We start from the raw sequence: 19,918 nt of genomic DNA, 5'->3' as shown, positions 1-19,918 counted from the left end.
GCTTCTCTGACCTGCTACTGGTCCCCACTGTTCAGCTTTGGTTCCTTACCGGCACTTTCTGCAGGCCTCTTGCAGAGACCGGGTGACTAATACCCCACCTGCTCCCAACTGCATGTGCTATTGCCAGCCTCTATTCTCCAATCAGGCATAGAATGTATGGGGATAGATAGATAGATAGATAGATAGATAGATAGATAGAAAAGAAGAGCTGGTCAGAGGATGACAATTTCCGTTTTGTGAAACTTTGGAGATTTCACCTTGGAGCAAAACTAAACCCTTTTGTGTGTTATCACAAAACGGTATTGTGTAAAAACATATATTTTTGATCAAAAAGGTCGAGTTTCTGATTTGGGCTCCTCTCTCTCTGGAACTGACTCCCCCCTTGATCTCAGAGACCTTCCTGTCAACTTGACCAAAATCCATACGTCTGCATGAAATGTTTTGGCTTCAGTGAAACAGAAGATTTCTGTGAAAAGACATTTAATCAAAAATGTCCCACCAGCTCCCACAGGCAGAGACAACCACGCCGTAGGCAGCAGGACTAACCCAGCATGCCCGCAAATACATCAACAGGAAACAGAGGAAGGGCCCCAGTCACAACACTGTCAGAAATAGCTTTGAGTGACAGGTTCTCACTCACACAGATTCCCTTCCCTGGGCTGCAGCACTGCAGAGCAAACACCATCTGCTCCCCCCTACTCTGTCCAAAGGCCCCGCCTGCTGTTCCCCCCAACCCATGCCAAGGCCCTGCCTGCTCCCCTCCCCCCATGCCTAGGGCATACCTGCTTCCCCCCTTCCCTCCCCCGGTGCCTAGGGCACACCTGCTCACCTACCATACCCTGGGGGATGGGATGGCTTGGGGGGATCTGGGAGCACAACAAAAAAGCATTGGTGAATCTCAGGACACAGCACTAGCAAGCGTTCTGTGAAGACCAGGCCAGAGGCCCAAGAGATGGCCGGTGATGGAACAGAACTTGGCCAGCTCTCTAACGTCCATGCCATGTGTCTGGGATCACCCCAATCCCTGTTCAGGAGTATGGGCCTTGTATAAACAGCCCCTCAGCACGCCTGTCCTGCTGAGACAGAGCAATGCTGAGAAGGGTGGCTCCTGCCTCTGCAAAGCCAAACTTTCCACCAGCCAGCTGAGCAGTTTCTATTCAGCCAGCAGTTGAACGGATGCAGCCGCCAACAGAGGCAGGGTGTTAGCTGCTAGCCTTATCTGATGGCAGGATCGATGGTCACCCAGCTCAGGCTTTCCAGATGCTGCAGGGGGCCTGCCACAATCCCTTGCTGGCGATGCTGGCCTGTGCAGGACTGCAGCTCCAGGGGGCTCAGGCTACGCCACAGTGGACAGGCCAGTGAGGGAGATGGAGGAAGGAGGGCTCTGGTTAGACTGAGCTCTGAGCCCTTACAGAGAGTTCTGCTTCTGCTGTGTCCAAAGTGGAAACAAGCCAGCGATAAGGAGAAGTTGCGCCTCTGCCCCAGTAGCACAGTTCAGACTTCCACATGGCAGGCCTCCTTCAGCTCTCACCCGTAGCTGCAACCCCCCCGCCCTGCTTCCTGGGCCTGGGCCTGGGCCAGGGAGACCCGGGGCTGCAGTGCAGGGAGCTGGGCACTTGAGCAATCCTGATTGGGCGCAGAGCCCTTCTCCACCTTGCTAGCAGCCATAGGAGGGGCTGACGGATATTGTGAGACTGGCCGGAAGCTCAGCCTTTGCCCCCCCAGCAACAGATAGCCTCTCCCTTCAGTTCACCTAGCCCTGCGGCTGGGGTTGGGTAACAGGGCAGCAGTGGTGCAATCCCCAGGCTGCACAGGACTCTTGCAATGGGCTGCACTTGAGCAGAGCAGGCTGAACTGTGTGAAAGCAGCTCTGGAGCCGAGGTGGGAGCGCTAGGGGACTCCTGTGCCTTGGGGGTGAAGGAGAAAGCAGGCCCAGCCATGCTCCAGCAGCAACCCCTCCTCTGCCATGAGGGGCAGAGGCGACACCAGCTAGCTCATCCCCTGCTTCCCGTGGAGCCCACACAATGCAAGGGCTCCACCAATAGCATGTAGCTGCTCTGTCAGCACCATCATACCCAAGGCTGCAGCCCCAGGGATCTGGCCAGCTCATGGGGCCTCATTCCTCCAGCAGCCATGGCCAGTCAGCGTCCAGCGAGGGGGAGGCCAGCTGTGCTCGTGTTTGCAGGGGGCTCAGCTTGGAGTAGTGTGTCATGCACCGCGTCTCTCTCCCATGCCAAGGCAGCAGGAGCCCATGCTGCACCAAGCTGGCAGGGGCCCAGGCCTGGCAGTGAGCCCCGGCCCAGGGCACTCCCCACGGCTCTCCTGCAGAGCACTGTGCTCAGTGGGACCCCGGCATGGGCTGGAGCTGTCCCTGTGGCTTCTCTCTGTGGGGAAAGATGCCATCTGGGCTCCCTGGGCCGGCCGGATGGGCGGGTGAGTCACACCTGTCAGGACAGCAAGACTCCAAGCCAGGCCTTCCCAAGCTACAGCCTGGGAGGGACCCACTGGTGAGCCTAGGGCTTCAGTGTAAACAATGGTTCCACTTCCACCTGTAACTGGCGCTCCCAGCACTGCGTCCCCTCCGGCTCCCTCCTGCTGCCTGGGGCTCCTGGGATCCCCTTCAGCAGCTCTCAGACTTCTTCACCCCACCAGCTCCGATCGAGGGCCCTTCTAGCCCCGTAACTCTCCCCTCCCCTCACGCACCAGACCACGGCCCTGCTGAGTCCAGTATCCTCACCCCACAGCAGCTTACACTGGAGGCTTCAGAGATCGACTGCCAGACACAGGGCAAGAAACGGGCTGAGAAGGAGAGAGAAGGGCCAGGGCAAAGGGGCAGGCCATGGGCAGAGTGGGAGGCAGGGGCAGATCGGCAGATCCAGTGTCGGGGACAGAGCAGTGACAGATGGAGGGGCAGGGTCCTGTGTATATGAGAGGAAAAGCAGGGGCCGGGGCATTGCCGGGGCGGGGGGGGGGGAGGGGTGGAAGAGAAGGGCTGGAACAATGACAGGGGCTGATGGATGAGAGGGGAAGGGTAGGGGCAGTGCGGGGGGGGAGTCAAAGTGCAGTGGCAGGGGGCAGTGCCGAGGGAAGGAGGGGGCAGGGGCAATGTGAAGAGGGTAGAGGTGGAGACAGGGGCTGGTGGATAGGAGAGGGGGGCAGGGGTAGCAAAGCGAGGGGAGTGGAAGCACAGGGACAGGGGATGGTGCACAGGGAGGGAGGGGGCAGCTGCAGTGCCAGAGGAAGGAAGGAAGGAAAGGAGCAGTGCTCGGGAGGGGAGGGGAGGGGAGTGGAAGGGTAGAGGGCAGGGCCAATGTGAGGAGGGTGGGGGCAAGGGCAGGGGCTGGTGGATGAGAGAGGAAGGACAGGGGCAGGGGACAGTGCCAGGGAGGGAGGGGCCAGTGCTGGGGGGAGGGAAGGTCAGGAGCAATGCCGGGGGAGCATGCCCAGGGAGGGTGGGGGAGGGGCAATGCAGGGGATTTTGCCAGGGAGGGAGGGGGCAGGGGCAATACAGGGGTGGGGGGCAGTGCCCAGAAAGGGAGAGGGAGGGGAAATGCAGGGGGGGCAGGGGGCAGTGGTGAGGGAGGGAGGGAGGCAGGACAATGCAGGGGGGGCAGGGGTAGTGGCCAGGGAGGGAGGGGGCAGGGGAGATGTGGGGGGGGGCAGGGGGCAGTGCCAGGGCAGGGGGCAAGGGCAGTGCGGGGCGGGGGCAGGGGTACAGGAGCCGGTGGATGGCGAGGAAGTGCCGGCGAGGGGAGGGGAGGGGCCGGCCGGCCGGGGGAGGGCGCTTAGTCCCGTCCTGCTGTCGAGCCCCAGCTGCAGTTCTTCTGAGCCCGGCGAGCGGCGCAGAGCCCTGTGCCCGAGGAGCGGCCCGGGCTGGCGGCCGCGCTGGCTACAGCGGACGGCGCTGCAGGGCGAGAGGTGAGGGGCTCCGGGGACGGGACGGGGCGCAGGGCACCGCCCGCGGCAGCGGCTCTGCCAGGCAGGGCCGGCCGCGCGGAGGGGCCCGCGGGGCCGGGCCGACTCGGCTCCCCTTTGGGGCTCGGCTTTGACAGCCCGAACGGGGCGGCCATCCTCGGACTCGACATCGCTCGGCTCCAGAGTTAACGGCCGGGAGTGGTGACTGGCGCGGATCGCTTCCCGCTTGGGCTTCTGTGGGCTCGGGTAGCCGGGCCAGGGGCGGCGGGTTCTGTTCTCCGGTCTGCAGGAAACCTCTTTCGGTTGGACAGTTGGCAGGGGCAGTCAGCTTCCAGTGCCCTCTCCTCTCTCCTCCCCACCGCCAATTCACCCCGGTACCAGGGATCTGAGAACCCACCCCAGTCTATGCACCCTAGCGCTTGGTACTAGGGGGCCTGAGAACCCCCCACCAGTCAATGCCCCCTAGTGCCTGGTACAGGGGGCTGAGAATCCCCCCTGCCAGCCAATGCCCCCTGGCACCTGGTACTGGGTGGCTGAGAAACCCCCCGCTCTGCCCTCCAATGCCCTGTGGTGCCTGGTATGGCAGGGAGGGGGCTTCCTACAGGTAAATATTTCTTTTCTGGCCCCCATGGCTGCTTGGCCGGATTGCCATTGCCCTGCACAGTTTCTGCCTAGTTGTTGTTTGGGGCCCTCCTGCGCTGACAGAGGAGAGAGCGACTGTTTTGTTAGGAAGGTGCGATTATAAAGCCACAGGCAGGCCTGGGACCCTGCTGTGCTACTGCCCCACCTCAGCAGACTAGGTGTCCCTTTCCATACTGCAGAAATGGGCCTGCCAGCGAAGGTCCAGATGGTTGAGTGCCAGCGCAGCCTGGATCCTGGCAAATGTTCCCACTGATATACAGGCCTGCTCTAGCCTGGGCACTTTTCCAAAACTGAATGGCATTAAAAACATTCATGGCATTTAGTGTAGGTCCTACACGTAAACAGCTGTGCTTCCTGCTTGTGACAGGGAGAGCTTTCCAGGTTAATTGGCATACCAGGTTTTTTAGCTAATTGGTTCTGGACAGATTAATGTATCCTCTGTTCTCACCACAACTGCACACACACAAACACATCTGCACCAAGCTGCTGCGGACACCAACAGACTCTCACAGCCTCACACATCACACGCTCGCAGACACACCAGCGCACACTTGTGCACAGAGGCGCACCTACCCATTCCCAGCGCCGCACATTCCCAGTGCACGGAGGACAGGGCTCCGGGGAGGCGGGAGGGGGCTGCGTGGGAGAATGTGAGCGGCAGGAAGGAAGGAAGTCTGCCCTGAACAATAGGGGGAAATGGAGAAACTGGAAACCCTGCTGGTGGCTGTGGAGTCAGCGCAGCTGGCTTGATACAGAGCAGTATGATTCATGGGAAAAGGACCTCACAGCAGCCGTATCGTGCTGCAGACAGGGCTCCTGAGCTTTGTCCTGGGACCTTGGATGGAGGGAGATCTGCTGGCAGCCCTGAGCTGGGGGCAGAGGAGAGCTGGTGTTATTATGGTTTGTGTTATGGAAGCCCCAAACAGGATCAGGGCCCTGTCGTGCTGGGTGCTGCATAGACACGCAGGGAGAGACAGCCCCAGCCCTGCAGAGTCCCAAGGTATCTGAGAGAGGCCCTTATCCAAAGGGAGAGGGGCTGCCCCTCCAAGCTGCGTGGGCAATCTCCCCAGGCAGTGTGGGGAGCACAGCTGGGAGCCTGTCTGCCTGGAATGCGTGTGGCTGGGGGCTGTGTCCCAGATGCTGTCTCCCTGGGCTTGCCTATGAGTCATGCTGACCTCTCCCATGCCCTCCCTACCGTCAGGGAGATTCTGATGCTGTCCTTCCAGTAGCAGAACAGAGCCCTCCCCGAGCCAGCCAGCATCAGAGAACCGTCCCTGGGTGGGGGCCCAGCTGCACCATGGGTATCTGCGTTCCCTGGTCCCCCTGCTCAAGGGATGGGCTGAGATTCTGGATACAGCAAATGGCCCAATATCCTCCCTACCAGCAAAGCACAAATCCCAGCCAGAGTCAGGCACTGGCTCCTCTGTCTGACTTGCCTGAGGAGGGGCTGGCAGGGATGGAGTCAGTGATGCCCATTGACAGGGCTTGCTTTTGTCTGGCCAGGGACAACCCCGTGTCTGATCGAGTCAGCTCTGCCTCGGGAGCTGGAAGCCTGTGTTTGTGTGAGACCCTCACAGCCTGCGAGGGAGGGACGGTTCCTGCCTAGGCTGGGGTTCTGACCTCTCAGATGAAAGGGGGGTCAGGGTTTGAAGGCTTGGGGCAGAGTTTGGCAATTGATGCTCCTACCCTTGCTCAGAGCACTCACACCCTCTGGCAGTGAGTGACCCCACTGACTGCCCATGGCAGGTTCTAACGGAGATGGGAGCAGAGCAGTCAGAGCTCAGAGGGGTGTCCTAGCAAAGCGCTGGATTGGGCATGGATCCTACAGGCTCTTCCAAGCACTGGGCCTTCTGGCTATTCTGTGGCACTGCCATCTCCTCCTGTCTCCTCAATGCCACTGCAACCTCTCTCTTCTCTTTCCTCAGATGATGGCTTGACAGTCCCCTGGTGGGGGTCCGCAGGCCATGTTCTCCCCGTGCGACGCTGACTGTGACATCGCTGATTGGCTGGCCACCATCCATTTGGAGAGATACCAGGAAACCTTTAAGCAGCATGGGTACCAAGTGGCCAGAGATGCTGTCTCCCTGGGTAACGAGGACCTGCAGCGGATCGGCATCACTGCCACTGGGCACCGCAAAAGGATCCTGAGTCTGGTGCAGCAGACGCAGCTGTTGGTGCAAGACAAAGGCAGGCCCATGGCCAGAGATGCCTGTGCCAAGCCTGGCACATGTACAGAGCCCCTGGATGTGCCCAGAGTGTGCCAAGCAGGCACGGAGAACAATGGTACAAGTACTGCTAATGGAGCCCCAGTAGCAGCCATTGATGGGCTTGGGAACCACCAGTGCTCAGCTGGCCCCAGCCAAAACCCATCTCTGGAGAGGGAGCCTGCTCCACCCGTTGCCAAGCCGGTACCCAAGCCCAGGACGTTCTTTCAACGCCCTAGCCGAGCAGTGAGGCCAGAGCAGGGCCTGGTGCCCACGCCGCTGGCACGGACATCGGTGCCAACACGCAAACCTGGCTGTGAGGGGCCTTCTGCTGCTTTTGTTGTACACGAGGGGTTTGTGCCAGGGGAAAGCTCCATGGATCTTGGGCACTCGGAGTTCACCCTGGAGCAGCAGGCCGGCTCAGGAGAGAGAGGCTTAGCAGGCCCTCAGGCACCCCAGCCTGTGGGTAGGGAGAGTGCTCTGGAGCCTACGCCAGCACCACGGGCTGGGGTGGCTGAAGTGGGTTTGGATGATGTGGAGATCCAGGCTGGGTGTGGAAAATCCTCCTCTTCCATCCCCGGTGTCTCTCCATGCCTCGGCCATGGGATCCAGCCAGCTGATTGCAGCCCTGCAAGCCCAGGGATGAGCCACTCGCTGTGCAGCTTCCCACGGTCTGCTCCAACCAGCCCTGCTGCCAGCACGCAAAGAGAGCCTTCGCCAGCCCCGGGCGCCCCCTCCCAGCCAGCCTCTGCATGGGGCAGGATGGAGATGGTTTCCAATATCATTTATGAGGGACTGGAGCCCCCTTCGCAACCAGCTGGGTGTTCAGGGGATGAGGAGCCTGCGAGGAACCGACCTACCCCACGGCCACTGGACTCAGCCACGCAGCAAGGGACCACACCAGCAGAGAAGCCTGAGTAAGTGTGAGCCTGCTCCTAGCACCACGGTCTGCCCTCTACCTGGAAGCAGGAAAAGGGGCAGAGCTCAGGCAGGCAGCGCAGGCCGAACTCCTGCTGTGCTCCTCATGTTTCCTGTAGACATTGCTTAGGTCTCCTCTTAGAGCCTCGGTCCAGCAGTGCAACCGTCTGGCCTAAATGACAGCCCCAGGCCCCGTTTCACTGCAGCTCCCAACCCTCTGGAAGGGGGTGGGGAGTGTGCATGGACCCTAACAAAGCCCCTTTCACAGCACTCCTCTGTGCTGAGGTCAGAAATGAGGAGAGCCCTGCGGCAAGGCGCACAGCATGGATGAGCCAGGCCAGGATCTCTCAGGCCTTGGGGGACAGGCTAGTGCTGGGCCCTGAGCGCAGGTTATGCCCTGAGGAAGGGATCTGCTGGGTCTTGCGGGCCTCTAGGCAGAAGGGGACTTGCTGAGATTACTTTGGAGCTGGCTCAGGAGCAGTGGAGGTTCCTGTGGCTAGTGGGCAGCATTGCTGTTGTTCCAGGATCCAGTTACTAGAGGTTAAAAGAGGAAGGAACTGTGCCTGCAGGTCACAGCTCAGGGACCCACGTGGGGAGGGCTCAGGGCCCTGGCTGGGTCACAGCGCAGGGGGCTGGGCCAGGCAGGGGAGGACTCAGGGTCCAGTGGCCAGGTCAATGCACAGGGGGCTGGGGAGGGCTCGGGGTCATGTGGCCAGGTGACAGTGCAGGGGGCCAAGCTGGGGAGGGATCCGGGCCCATGGCCGGGTCACAGCACAGGGGACTGGGGAAGACTCAGGGCCCGTGGCCTTGTCACAGTGCAGGGGCCAGGCTGGGGAGGGCTCAGGGCCCACTGACTGGGTCACAGTGCAAGGGGCTGGACCAGGTTGGGGAGAGCTCAGGGTCCCATGGTCAGGTCACAGCACAGGGGGCGGGCTAGGGAGGGCTCAGGGCCCTAGCTGGGTCACAGTGCAGGGGACCGGGCCAGGTTGGGGAGGGCTCAGGGTCCCATGGTCAGGTCATAGTGCAGGGGCTGTGGCGGGATGGGGAGGGCTGGGTCATCTCTAGGGCCCTACCAAATTCATGGCCATGAAAAACACATCACAGCCCATAAAATTTGGTCTCCCCCCATGAAATCTGGTCTTGTGTGTGCTTTTACCCTATACTATTCTGATTTCGGGGGGAGACTAGCGTTTCTCAAATTGGGGATCCTGACCCAAAAGGGAGTTACGGGGGAGGGGGGGTCACAAGGTTATTTTACAGGGGTTGCAGTATTGCCACCCTTACTTCTGCGCTGCTGCCTTCAGAGCTGGTCTGCTGGAAAGTGGCGGCTGCTGACTGAGGGCCACGTCTGCAGGCAGCAGCGCAGAAGTAAGGGTGGCAATACCATACCATGTCACCCTTACTTCAGCGCTGCTGCTGGCGGCGGTGCTGCCTTCAAAGCTGGGCTCCCTGCCAGCAGCCACCGCTCTCCAGCTGCCCAGCTCTGGAGGCAGCACTGCCGCCAGCCGCAGCGCAGAATTTGAGGGTAGCAGTACCACAACCCTCACTGCCTAAAATAACCTTGCAACACCCCCACAACTCCTTTTTGGGTCAGGAGCCCTACAATTACAACACTGTGAAATTTCAGATTTAAATAGTTGAAATCAACGATTTAAAAAATCCTATGACTGTGAATTTGACCAAAATGGACCGTGAATTTGGTAGGGCTCTAGTCGTCTCCCTCAGTCCTTGCTCCGTGCCCGGTCCCCTCCTCACTCACCTGGGGACACAGACTCTGCCTCCCGGGTGCGTTCCCCTGTCCGCGCTAGCTGAGATGGAGCTTGCTTCCTGGGAATAGCAGTATAGCTGTGGTGGAATAGTGGGCCAGCTGTCTGGGTCCAGTACTGCCCAGCACCCTGCATGCATACTCTGGTCGCTCACCCATGCTGCTGCCCGTGATGCCATGGCCACACTGCAATTGTCTAGCTAGATCACAGCTAGTTGGGGAATGCCTTCACCTACAGTCCCGATGCAGCACGCACGTGCCCTCGTGGCAGCTGGCTGGGGCTTAGGGGGAGCCCAGGGCTCGTCTGCAGGGAGCCTGCCTGTGCCTTACTGTGCCGTGGAGAGTGGGCAGTGCTGGGCTGGGTAGAGTGGGGTGAGGTGGGGCAGGCAGCACCAGGCTGCTGCATCAGAAGGCCTGGCTGATTATTTAGAGCTGGTGGCCAACAGCTGGGTGGCTGGGGCAGGCCCACCGGGGAGGGAATCTGAAGCATCAGTGCCAGGCCTCGGGTGTGGGCAGCAGTAATGGCCTGATCCCACTGGAGAGCTAGGAAAGTAAAGCTGGGGGCGGGGTGGGGGAGGGGGCTGTCTGGACAGGCCGAGGCCCTGCCCTCCAGACAACCCTCGTTGCAGTCTAGGATTGATGGGAAATCTGGGCAAAAGAAGCCTTCAAACCCAAGCCCCCGTCACAGGCTTCCCCGTGGCTGCGCTGGGGAGGGGAGCAGCTCCCCGCCAGTCTCAGGTTCCCCCATGGTGGCACTGGGGAGGGGAGCACTCCTTCCAGTCGCAGGCTCCCCCGTGGTGGCACTGAGGAGGGGAGCAGCCCTGCTCCCATGGCAGGAACCAGGAAGCCCCTCCACCGCCAGCCTGGCCTGTGCAATCAGAGGCTGGGGGAAGACAGCGGGTGCAAGCGCCAGCCCTTCTCCCAAGGGCCCTGCCGGCTGTGAGGTTGGAGCCCTCTCCTCACCCTGGGAGATCTCCCTGTAGACACTGAGCAGCACTCTGCACCAGGCTCCACAGCTCCCTCCCCCCAGCCCAGTACTGGGCCTTCCTCTGGCCCACACTGCCTTGCTGCTTCCTGTCTGGGCAGCGCATCCCGGGCAGGGTTGCCCCAAGCGCAGACCCCACTCTAGAGGGTGCCAGGTGGTAACCCTGCTGCCCGAGGCTCTGACGTGTTTCCTCTGCTCTCCTAGCTCTCCCAGATGGCCCAGCCTGGACCTGCCCCCCATCCCACAGAGGCCAGGTGAGAGCTGGGGGCTGTGGCGCTCTACGTGCACAGCCTGTCCCCCTGAAGGCCCCTGTGTCGCCTCCTCCCGGGGATGGGGGTGGTGCAGGGGCATGAATAGAGTTGGGGGTTGGTCCTTTTGGGGGCATTAGTAGAGTAGGAGGGGATTGAGACCCATACAGGAATGGTGGGGTGGGGCATTGATGGAGTGGGCAATAGGGGAATGGGGTAGGGAGGGGTTGGGAGCTCACATGGGGGCTGGGGCACTGCTAGGGCCGGCTGGGCGTTGAAGCCCATGGGGGGGCATGGCTAGAATGCGGGGAGTTGAGGCCCATAGGGGTTTGGCGGTGGGGCATTGCTAGAATGGGGGTTTGGTGCCCATACATGGATGGGGGTGAGGGCACTGCTAGAGCAAGGGGAAGTTGGGGGGGTCTATGTCTTTCTATGGCTTTGGAAGCTGCCAGCCCCCCACAACCCACCCAGTGGTGTCTGCTTCCATGGTGGCCTCTGTCCGGTCCGGAGGGTGACTCCTGGGTTCTCTGTCTAGCAAGGGGCTTGTCCCCAGACACATGCCTGGACCGCCCTGCTGGGAAGCGCTGAGGGTAGGCGGCGCTGCCCCCAGTGCTGGGCTGTGCTCCTGTGAGAGCTGCTGGCGTCAGGGACATCCCAGGGGGTGAACGGCGTGCCCTGCTTCCCACGCCAGGCCCCCCTGCCTCCCACAGTAGTGCCCAAGTGCTGAGGGATAGAGTCACAAGGGGGGTTTCTCCTGCTCTTGCGGGGCCCCCACCCCATCCCCATCCCCTCTGGGCCCCCAGCCCCTCAGCTCCAGCAGAGCTCTGACTGGCAGCTCACTGCCTTTCCTGCTGTGTCTGTGCCCGCAGAGCCTGCCGAGGAGCCCATCAGTCCCTACTGTGAGGCCGTGTTTGGACGTGGGCTCCCTACCTGGGAGCAGAAGGTGAGGGCCACCAAGGGTGCAGGCTGGAGGGTGGGGATGTTTGGGCCCAGCGCCTGCCTCGAGTCTGGATGAAATAGGAGTGAGGCCACACTCCGGCTTCCGCTCCCTCTGGCTGCACCTTGCAGCAGTGTGTGCTGGACCACGGGCCTCGGCTGCTCAGCAGAGTGCAGGCCCTGGCAGAGCCAGGCGATGGGGTGGTGTTAGGCCCTGGCTCCTGGGCACTGGCTGATGCAGGGGAAGGCAGTCCAAGGAGGCCTGAGGTTGAGGGGTGGGTGGCCTGGGCAGACAGAGCCATGGAGCAGAGCTCTCACCAGGGTCTTCTTTCAGAGCACAGGGACCCCCGCTGTGCCAGGCTGTGAAGCGGTGCCAGAGCACTTCCCAGAGCTGAAGAGAGAGAGGCCCAGGTAAGCACCTCTGCCCATAGCCCCTGGCCCCAAACCTGCTCCATGGAGCCTCTATGCTCTCAGGGGGCAGGAGAAGCAGGTTGGATGGTAGTTTCCAGGCTTTGGGGAGAGGTGTCTGCTGCTGGGGCAATAGAGGGCAAGGAAAGCCAGGGTCAGTCTGGTTTGACTGAGGGAGTTGCTCCTTCCTTGTGTGGGGAGAACCTGGCTGCCAGCCCATGGAGGAGCAGGTGGGGATGCCAGGGTGGGCGAGGCTGGAACTGGTGTTTGTTGTATGTCCCTTGCAGCTGGATGTGCTCCTTCTCTCACCATTAGCTGGGGTGAGACAGTCGTGCCATGCCATGGACCAGCAGCCCCTGGTATGTACAAGGCAGAGCAGTGCTCCTGGCAAGGCATGGCACTGCAGCTCAGAAGTTAGCGGCACCACATGCTCACAGGGGATTCTGCAGGGAAGCTGTTCCCTGGCTAGCCAGATGCTCCAGGGGTTGGTTGGGTGTCACACGCGTTTTTCCTCTTAGCCATTGTTAGTGTCCTCAGCGCGCTCCTCCTGAGCTTCATGCTGGCTTGCAGGTGGCCTGTGCCAGGGTGATGGTAGCCGCAGGGGGCTGGGGCCGAATGCAGAGGCAGAGGCATCGATCGGGACCCCAGAGTAGGGTTGAAGTTTGCACTTGAAGTCCTGATTCAGGCTCTTATGTATAAAATGCAGAGGATTTAGTTTTCTCAAAATGACATCACTCACTCTCTGAGCACAGCATGGGCATGTCATGGATCCACAGGCTTGGGGCTACACCCCCAGCTGTGTAACAGTGTCTAGGAGGAACCCCTCAGTGTACCAGACCCCCAGGGGTCTCACTCTTCCCCCACGATCAGCCACATGGCTTCACTGTCTGCTCAGACTGGACCTCTGGGGCTCCAGCCACCCTGCTGCACCCCATGAGCTCTGCTCAGCGAGTCCAACTGAGACGACCCCAATGGAGACCTGTCCTCTCTGCAGAGATCAATGCACCTCGCCCAGCATTGGCAGTGGCACTCACCCAGCGCTGTCGACACAGTTGGGTTTTCTTGTTAACTGGCACACAGCACAGAAAGGCCTTAGGGTAGTACAGAGAACTGAAGGTTAACACATAGTCCATTCTGGTCAGCCTAGAGCCCAGCCAAGCTGTAGGGAACCCCTTGGTTCAAGCTTGGTCTGTCCCTTTGTCTGATCTCCTTCCTCAGATACCAGTTGAGAGCCCTGACTCCTTACAGCAGCCAGCTCTTATTCCCCAGCTCTCCAGTCTTTTGATCCCAACTTGAGGGATTGTTGTGCATGTTACCTAAGGAGAGGCATGGAAATCCATCTCCCTACTGGGTAGTTGGTTGCTAGGTGCCAATGTCCTAGTGATTGGATTTGCCACTGCCTTCTCAGATGCTCCCTTCATATGGAGACTAAAGCCCAGACAGTAGGTGACACCCACACCTGTATGTGTCAGCCTGCCCTGAGAGCAAACAGTCCCCTTCCACTCATTTGGTAACAGTGCAGTACATAGGGGAAACTGAGGCACAAACAGGACTCATAAAAATATGCCCACTTGGTCACAGCACGTAAATCTGTTAATTAGTTTAGGAATAACAGTAACTCTGCAAACTACCATGTAGTAACTGCCCTGTGACACCATGCAAAATCCGCACAATTATGATTAAAACATTTCAATCTTTGGGACCCAGATCAGATTAAAATGATTCTCACAGACATTAGATTTTTTTTCATTTTTCTCCTTCATGGGTATCACTGTTGCTTGCTACCAGCTCTTATTTCCCCTCAGCTCTTCTGTTGGAGAATCACACCTTCATTTGTTAACGAGATGGAGGCAATGCTGCTTTCTGTAGAATTTACTTAGCCAACCATATCTTCCCATTCAGAAATCCACTTCTCTCCCTCAGCCCATCAGAAAGTCTCAGGAGTTTAAATTAGCCCCTCCCACACCAGGTAAATCCCAGCAGAATTTAAAGGTTCACTATCCAATACTTATTTTTAAATTGACTTTCCTTTACTTCTGGTAGCCCCTTAGCATGGCAAAAGAAAATGGCTTTTCCCATTGATTCATTTAGCAAACACCAGGTCATTGTCCTGCCCTGCTAACAGAACCTGGAAAAATCAGTCCCTGGAAAAACCATGGAGCAGGTCCTCAAGGAATCGATTCTGAAGCACTTAGAGGAGAGGAAAGTGATCAGGAACAGTCAGCATGGATTCACCAAGGGCAAGTCATGCCTGACTAATCTAATTGCCTTCTCTGACGAGGTAACTGGCTCTGTGGATGAGGGGAAAGCAGTGGACATGTTGTTCCTTGACTTTAGCAAAGCTTTTGACACAGTCTCCCACAGTATTCTTGCCAGCAAGTTAAAGAAGTATGGGCTGGATGAATGGACTATAAGGTGGATAGAAAGCTGGCTAGATTGTCAGGCTCAGCGGGTAGTGATCAATGGCTCGATGTCTAGTTGGCAGCCGGTATCAAGTAGAGTGCCCCAAGGGTCGGTCCTTGGGCTGGTTTTGTTCAATATCTTCATTAATGATCTGGAGGATGGCGTGGATTGCACCCTCAGCAAGTTTGCAGATGACACTAAACTGGGAGGAGAGGTAGATATGCTGGAGGGTAAGGATAGGATACAGAGGGCCCTAGACAAATTAGAGGACTGGGCCAAAAGAAATCTGATGAGCTTCAACTAGGACAAGTGCAGAGTCCTGCACTTAGGACGGAAGAATCCCATGCACTGCTACAGACTAGGGACCCAATGGCTAGGCAGGAGTTCTGCAGAAAAGGACATAGGGGTTACAGTGGATGAGAAGCTGGATATGAGTCAACAGTGTGCCCTTGTTGCCAAGAAGGCCAATGGCATTTTGGGCTGTAGGTAGGGGCATTGCCAGCAGATTGAGGGACGTGATCGTTCCCCTCTATTCGACATTGGTGAGGCCTCATCTGGAGTAGTGTGTCCAGTTTTGGGCCCCCACGCTACAAGAAGGATGTGAAAAAATTGGAAAATGTCCAGCAGAGGGCAACAAAAATGATTAGGGGACTGGAACACATGTCTTACGAGGAGAGGCTGAGGGAACTGGGATTGTTTAGTCTGCGGAAGAGAAGAATGAGGCGGGATTTGATAGCTGCTTTCAACTACCTGAAAGGGGGTTCCAAAGAGGATGGATCTAGACTGTTCTCAGTGGTAGCAGATGACAGAACGAGGAGTAATGGTCTCAAGTTGCAGTGGGGGAGGTTTAGGTTGGATATTAGGACACACTATTTCACTAGGAGGGTGGTGAAGCACTGGAATGGGTTACCTAGGGAGGTGGTAGAATCTCCTTACTTAGAGGTTTTTAAGGTCAGGCTTGACAAAGCCCTGGCTGGAATGATTTAGTTGGGGATTGGCCCTGCTTTGAGCAGAGGGTTGGACTAGATGACCTCCTGAGATCCCTTCCAACCCTGATATTCTATGATTCTATGAAGCTAAGTCACTGCTTTTTACCTAAATCTCTGCAGTGATACACCCAAGACCCAGACACCTGGAAAGTGGTGAATGTTCATTTCCAGCTTAAAACTTTGTGGCCCAGGCCTGCCCAAGATCTGTGCCGCACTTTGGCTTCATTTACATCCTCTTCGTGCTGGTCTCTGCACAGGGGTGAATTTCTCCCTCTCTGTGCTAGTGCTGTGAGGGAAGCCCCCGTGAATAGGTTCAGTATTTGGAGCAGAGTTATTTCGATACTCCTTGATGTTGATTGGCATAGGGAGACTCAGTGTCTAGTATTGACTCTGTCCGTGTCCTTGAAGCTGGGTGATTATATTTTAAAATATATAGAGAGGAATGTGCTAGGTACATGTGGGATCAAAGAGCCTTGGTGACATAAACAATAATCAGAAGAGCAAAGATGAGATGATTTGTCATGGCCTCCAATCATCAGAGCGGTCTTGTCTTATGTTCTTTACATGGAGGAGATGACTATGTACACGGCCACAAATATGTGTGTGGTAATGAACCAGCTAGTACTGGATGGTGTCAAAGGCTGCATGTCATCAGCTCCCTATAGCCAGCCATTAACCAATGAAGGCTCTCCTACAGCTCAAGAATTAGGGGCCTGTGCCTTTGGAACAGAAGGATCTAAGTTGCAGATCTGCTGCCCTCATTTAGTGCCAGGTACACACAGTGTGTAACAGTGAGAACCCCTGAGTCCTAGGGAGTTACTACTGCATGAGCGTGGTTTAGCTGATCAGTGGGTACAAGGGTCTCATAAGCAGATTAACAGGTTTCAGAGTAGCAGCCGTGTTAGTCTGTATCTGCAAAAAGAAAAGGAGTACTTGTGGCACCTTAGAGACTAACAAATTTATTTGAGCATAAACTTTTGTGAGCTACAGCTCACTTCATCGGATGCATGCTTGTGCTCAAATAAATTTGTTAGTCTATTAGCAGAGTAGCATTTTCATTTCCCCTGAAGGCAACTTGCTCGTGTGCTGGCTGGAATAGAATTTTTGCAGCTAAGAAGTGCTTTAAACGCTTCAGAAAAGGCTAGGAAGACTCACTCCCTTAGAAGTGAAAATGTAGGATGGCTCCCAAGAGCCGTGGATGAGGGAGCTGGGCTCTGTCAGATGGCTGAAGTTTACTTTGAGAGAGTCATTGCACAGCTATCCCGGAGACTCTGAACCACATCTAAGAACATAAGAATGGCCATGCCGGGTCAGACCAATCGTCTGTGTAGCCCAGTGTCCTGTCTTCTGACAGTGGCCAATGCCAGGTACCCCAGAGGGAATGAACAGAACAGGCAATCAGCGAGTGATCCATCCCCTGCCTCCCACTCCCAGCTTCTGGCAATCAGAGGCTTAGGGACATCCATAGCATGGGGTTATGTCCCTGACCATCTTGGCTAATAGCCATTGATGGACCTGTCCTCCATGAACTTATCTAATTCTTTTTTGAACCCCGTTATAGTTTTGGCCTTCACAACATCCCCTGGCAATGAGTTCCACAGGCTGACTGTATATTCTACTCTGCGCAGCTTGTACCTGGCATTGGTCAGAATGAGGTTAGAGCTTCCAGACTGATGTAACTCAAGTCTAGTTGCCTATGGCCCCTGTGGGCCACTCAGGCACTCGGAATCACAGGGGCTTTGGGACTCCCCAAGACATGCTTCCCGCCTGAGGGTTCAGTGGTGGGGGTGACCCAGGAGCCACAAGTGAAAGTCTACAGCCCCAATGATTCCTCTGAACTGGGGTAACTTTTAGGGGCAGAGCTGCCAGCGCCCAGGCTGCTTTATGTCACCAGGACAGTGCTCAACATTCTGTGGTTACCTAGTGCAACATCGTCTGTGCTTTGTAATAAGAGTCCCATGGAGCTTGTGTGTCTGGGGAAAAGCTTCCTGACAGTCAGCCTAGGTTTTCCCTTAATTTATTATTTAGACATAAAAACTCACTGAAGCCAGTTAATGCTGCTAAGGAACAGTAATGCAAAATTCAAACCTTCTCACAAACCCAAAGAAATGCAACGTAAAGGCATGCATATGGACACACATACACAAATACCCTGCCTTCTCACACAAACGCACCCACAGACATTTACAACACTCCTCTAGCAAATCAACCCTACTCAGCTACATCCAGACAACCTCTGCTCAGCCCTTTTGGAGTCCAGTGTTCCTGTGATGTTTATTGTTAACTGATTACCACAGTTGTGCAGTACCAACTGTGTATGAGGCGCTTTACAGACAAATAAGGCAGCAGGAGAGCTTACAGTCTAATTGATAACACTCTAGAGAGCTATGGGACAGGATGGCACATGAAGCTGGGTGATAGACTGGTCAGATTTACAAATTTATTTGAGCATAAGCTTTCGTGAGCTACAGCTCACTTCATCGGATGCTTGTGCTCAAATAAATTTGTTAGTCTCTAAGGTGCCACAAGTACTCCTTTTCTTTTTGAGAATACAGACTAACATGGTCGCTACTCTGAAAACTGGTCAGATTTAGCAGATGATCTACCCCACCCCCCACCCCCACCCCCCACACACTTTACTTGAGGTGGATGGAGGGTGTCATGTTCTTCTCTACCAGATCTGGAGTGGCTACAGAGCTTACTTGTACACACCAGCTGGGTTCATCATAAGATCCTGTAATGCTTTCCCAGATCTGACTAAGGTTAGTTTAAATACACTCTTTTACATACTGCCACCTACAGGCTGAACGTATAATACAGTTTAGCATTCCGTCACATCTCCCACTTTAAGTCCTGTATTGCACCATTTACAATATTTATGCTGTCTTTGAAGTTCAGTAAGGATTTGTCTGTTAAGTGTCTCTGAATTGTGCTGGTTTTCTAATTACAATAGCTGAACATGTAACAACTTGGTCAGCTGGCTGTCCATTAGTTACAACGACTAGCTATGGTCAGTTTGGAATCCTTGACCCGCCTTCTTGTTCTGCGTTTATCATTTGTAGTGTTTTCTCTGTTGATTGTTCTTTCTGAAGAACAAATTATAGATGTCAGTGGTTTCTGTTGAATTCTCCACTGTTGGTCTCGGGAACGGGGAACCGCAGCCAATGGGAGTTTTGGGGGAGGTACCCCAGGGGTCGCAGGGACGTAGTGCCAGAGCAGCACAGGGCCGAGGCCAGGGCAGGCAGGCAGGCAGGGAGCCACTCCAGGTAAGCTGCGCCGGGCCGGAGCCACACCCCGAATGCACCCTGCACCCCAACTCCCTGCCCTGAGCCCCCTGCCTGCACCCCAACCCCCTGCCGCACCCCGCACCCCTCCTGCATGCCAACCCCCTGCCCTTAGCCCCCTTGTACCTCCTGCACCCCAACTCCCTGCCCTGAGCCCCCTGCCTGCACCCTGGCTGCACCCCGCACCCCCCCTGCCCTGAGCCCCCTCCCACACTCCGCACCCCTTGCTGCACCGCTGCCCTGAGCCCCCTCCTGCACTATGCACCCCCTCCTGCACCACAACCCCCTTCCTTGAGCCCCCTCATACACCCTGCATGCCTCCTCTGCCCCAACCCTTTGCCCTGAGCCCCTTCCTGCACAGTGCATCCCCTCCCACATCCCACACTCCCTCCTGCACCCCAACCACCTGCCCGAGCCCTACATTCATGGCCCTGCAAGCAATTTCCCCACCCAGATGTGGCCCTTGGGCCAAAATGTTTGCCCACCCCTGAATTAGACAGACAAGTGTAATATAGAGAGGGGTTATTGAAAACCTGGTACACCATATGTGAGGTTTGCCAATCCCAAAGGATTTATCCCCAGGTCAGTTTGAGTCACAGATCTTACCCAATAATCCCGCTGATGCCAATCCTTTAGTAACTAAAAACTACAGGTTTAATATTAAAAAGGGAATACAAAGAGGAGAGTTACAATGGTTAAAAGCTCGATATATATACAGATATGTGTAAAGTCTATAGGCCAATTTCACAGCAAAGATGCAAAAAGAAAAAGAGTACTTGTGGCACCTTAGAGACTAACCAATTTATTTGAGCATAAGCTTTCGTGAGCTACAGCTCACTTCATCGTGAGCTGTAGCTCAGGAAAGCTTATGCTCAAATAAATTGGTTAGTCTCTAAGGTGCCACAAGTACTCCTTTTCTTTTTGCAAATACAGACTAACACGGCTGTTACTCTGAAAACAGCAGAGATGGTGAGGTGAGGCTGCTGATTTGTAAAAGTCTTTCTGGAATCAATTTAAGAGGTACAGTCCAATAGGCAGTCCAAGTGTAGAGTCTGTTCAAGTCTTTCCAAGTATTTTCCAGGTTATTCCAAATCATTATTTGGAAGATTTCCGTCTTACGACTTATATTTTTCCTGTTCAAAGTTTAAGCAGACTAGAGATAGCAGGATAAGGCCTGGGATGTTCTTTTAAAGCCCTCTAGCAAGCTGACAAGCCTCTTGT

General features: G+C 56.3%; 1 protein-coding gene across 6 annotated transcripts in view; it reads left to right on the top strand.

The window, feature by feature from the left end:
* Positions 1–3,792: 3,792 nt before the first annotated feature.
* The window catches only part of ARAP3 (ArfGAP with RhoGAP domain, ankyrin repeat and PH domain 3), a 61,151-nt gene continuing 45,025 nt past the window's right edge, over positions 3,793–19,918 (top strand). For 4 of the 6 annotated variants that reach the window (XR_006292741.1, XM_043553015.1, XM_037907329.2 and 1 more), the window contains exons 1-5: positions 3,801–3,918; positions 6,483–7,678; positions 10,634–10,683; positions 11,547–11,620; positions 11,948–12,024. Coding sequence is in view for 5 of the 6 variants with exons in the window: in XM_043553015.1 (XP_043408950.1) it covers positions 6,522–7,678; positions 10,634–10,683; positions 11,547–11,620; positions 11,948–12,024 (1,358 nt within the window). In the remaining variant the exon portion in view is untranslated. Of the gene's footprint in view, positions 3,919–6,482; positions 7,679–10,633; positions 10,684–11,546; positions 11,621–11,947; positions 12,025–19,918 lie in introns of those variants that run through there. The other 2 variants (XM_037907328.2, XM_043553017.1) reach the window with 2 other exon arrangements.

The sequence above is a fragment of the Chelonia mydas genome, chromosome 8, assembly GCF_015237465.2.
Source record: "Chelonia mydas isolate rCheMyd1 chromosome 8, rCheMyd1.pri.v2, whole genome shotgun sequence".
Taxonomy (NCBI): Eukaryota; Metazoa; Chordata; order Testudines; family Cheloniidae; genus Chelonia; species Chelonia mydas.
This window is presented reverse-complemented; position numbering and strand designations above follow the sequence as displayed.